General features: G+C 63.5%; 1 protein-coding gene across 1 annotated transcript in view; it reads left to right on the plus strand.

The window, feature by feature from the left end:
- Positions 7 to 1,453, plus strand: part of LOC110390276 — a 1,625-nt gene continuing 178 nt past the window's right edge. The window contains exons 1-2 of the mRNA XM_021381529.1: positions 7 to 281; positions 593 to 1,446. Of these exons, the coding sequence (XP_021237204.1) occupies positions 63 to 281; positions 593 to 1,446 (1,073 nt within the window). The 5' untranslated portion in view covers positions 7 to 62. The remainder of the gene's footprint in view (positions 282 to 592; positions 1,447 to 1,453) is intronic.

Genomic DNA, 1,453 nt, shown 5'->3' on the forward strand with positions numbered 1-1,453 from the left:
CGGCCCAGCAGCTCTGCACCCAGAGGCAGAAAGCAGCGGGACCAAGCTCAGCCGGGCCGTCCATGTCCAGGAGTGGCCTCCTAACGAAGGCTTTCTCGGGGAAGTCGGTGGTAATGCAGCCAGCTGCATCCCATGCCTCCTTCTCCCCACAGGTGGGCCGCAGGCTGCAGCAAGCTGTGCTGCCAGGCAGCCAGAGCCAGGATCCATCCGTCCGTCAGACCCGTCTGCCGCCACTAGCTCACCTGGAGAGCACAAGAGCCTCTGGGAGCCGCCGTGCACAGGTAGGGAGCCCAAGGGAGATGGGAACACCTTCCCGAGTCTGGGGAGCAGCCAGCTAGTAGGTGGCAGCCGCTGGAGGGGACCGCTCCCAGCAGGATGAGTCTGCTACAGCGGGATGGCTGCTGGGTGTGTAGGGAACTGCTGGGTCCTCTGACAGCTCTGCTGCAGGGAACAGGGTGGCAGTGGCCGTGGGCTGAGTGCTGCCCTTGGGCTTCCCGGCAGGGCCTTGCGGGAGCCGTTCCAACAGGGACTGGTGGAGCATGAGAGGAAAGGACCCCGCTAACTTAGGGTTTCCCCCCGGTTTCTCTTGCAGGCGGACAGACTGGAGCTCAGGCAGGCACTGCCCTGCAGCAGTGTCTCTGCAGAAGGGAGACGACCTCTGCCATCCTTGCCGCCTCTGCCACGGCAGGCAACGCCACCGGCAGCTGCAGCCCAGAATGCAGCTGCTGCTCGCAGTCAAGTTCCCACATTGCCCACACTGCCCACAGTAGCCTCCAGGAGTTCTCCAAGAGGCGGAGCACGTGCTGTGGGAGCTACAGCCAGCAGACTGCCTGAGCTTGTCCCACGTCTTCAGGGCAACCCTCAGCACCAGGATACGGCCGTGAGGGCCGACAGCTGGGAAGCAGTTCTGCATGTCCCTGCACCCCCTCTCATTCCTGCGAATGAAACGCCCGAGTCCCTCAGGTTGGCATACCGGAGGCGTTGGGTAGCCACAGGAGCAGGACCCTGCCAGAAACCAGCAGGTGCAAGGCAGCGTGCACCCACCAGCACTCGGGGAACCCCAGCACCAACAGCCCAGGTGCTGGCTGGGAACAGCCCCACAGATCAAATGCGACCTGATCCCTGTGCTCAAGAGGGCACCGGAGAAGCTGACAGGGTCTCTACATCACGTTCCCTGCCAGCAGAGCAGGCAGCAGACGATGGTGCCAAAGGTGGTGGCACTTCTCCGGACATGCTGCGTGCCAAGAGCACTGGAGAGAGGGCACGCTCCCGCAAGAGAGAGTGCGTGTTCCTGCCCTGCTGTCTTTGCACTTCCACCTGCTGCGATGTTGTTGTGCAGGAGGTGCAGGAAGAGGGGGAAGACACCGCTGAGAGAGACGCTGTGGCAGGGGCAGCCAGAGAGCCTGTGAGCACATCAGGCGGTGAGGCAGAGGCCCAGCCTCCAGCGTCTCCA

Source organism: Numida meleagris, chromosome Z (assembly GCF_002078875.1).
Source record: "Numida meleagris isolate 19003 breed g44 Domestic line chromosome Z, NumMel1.0, whole genome shotgun sequence".
Lineage (NCBI taxonomy): Eukaryota > Metazoa > Chordata > Aves > Galliformes > Numididae > Numida > Numida meleagris.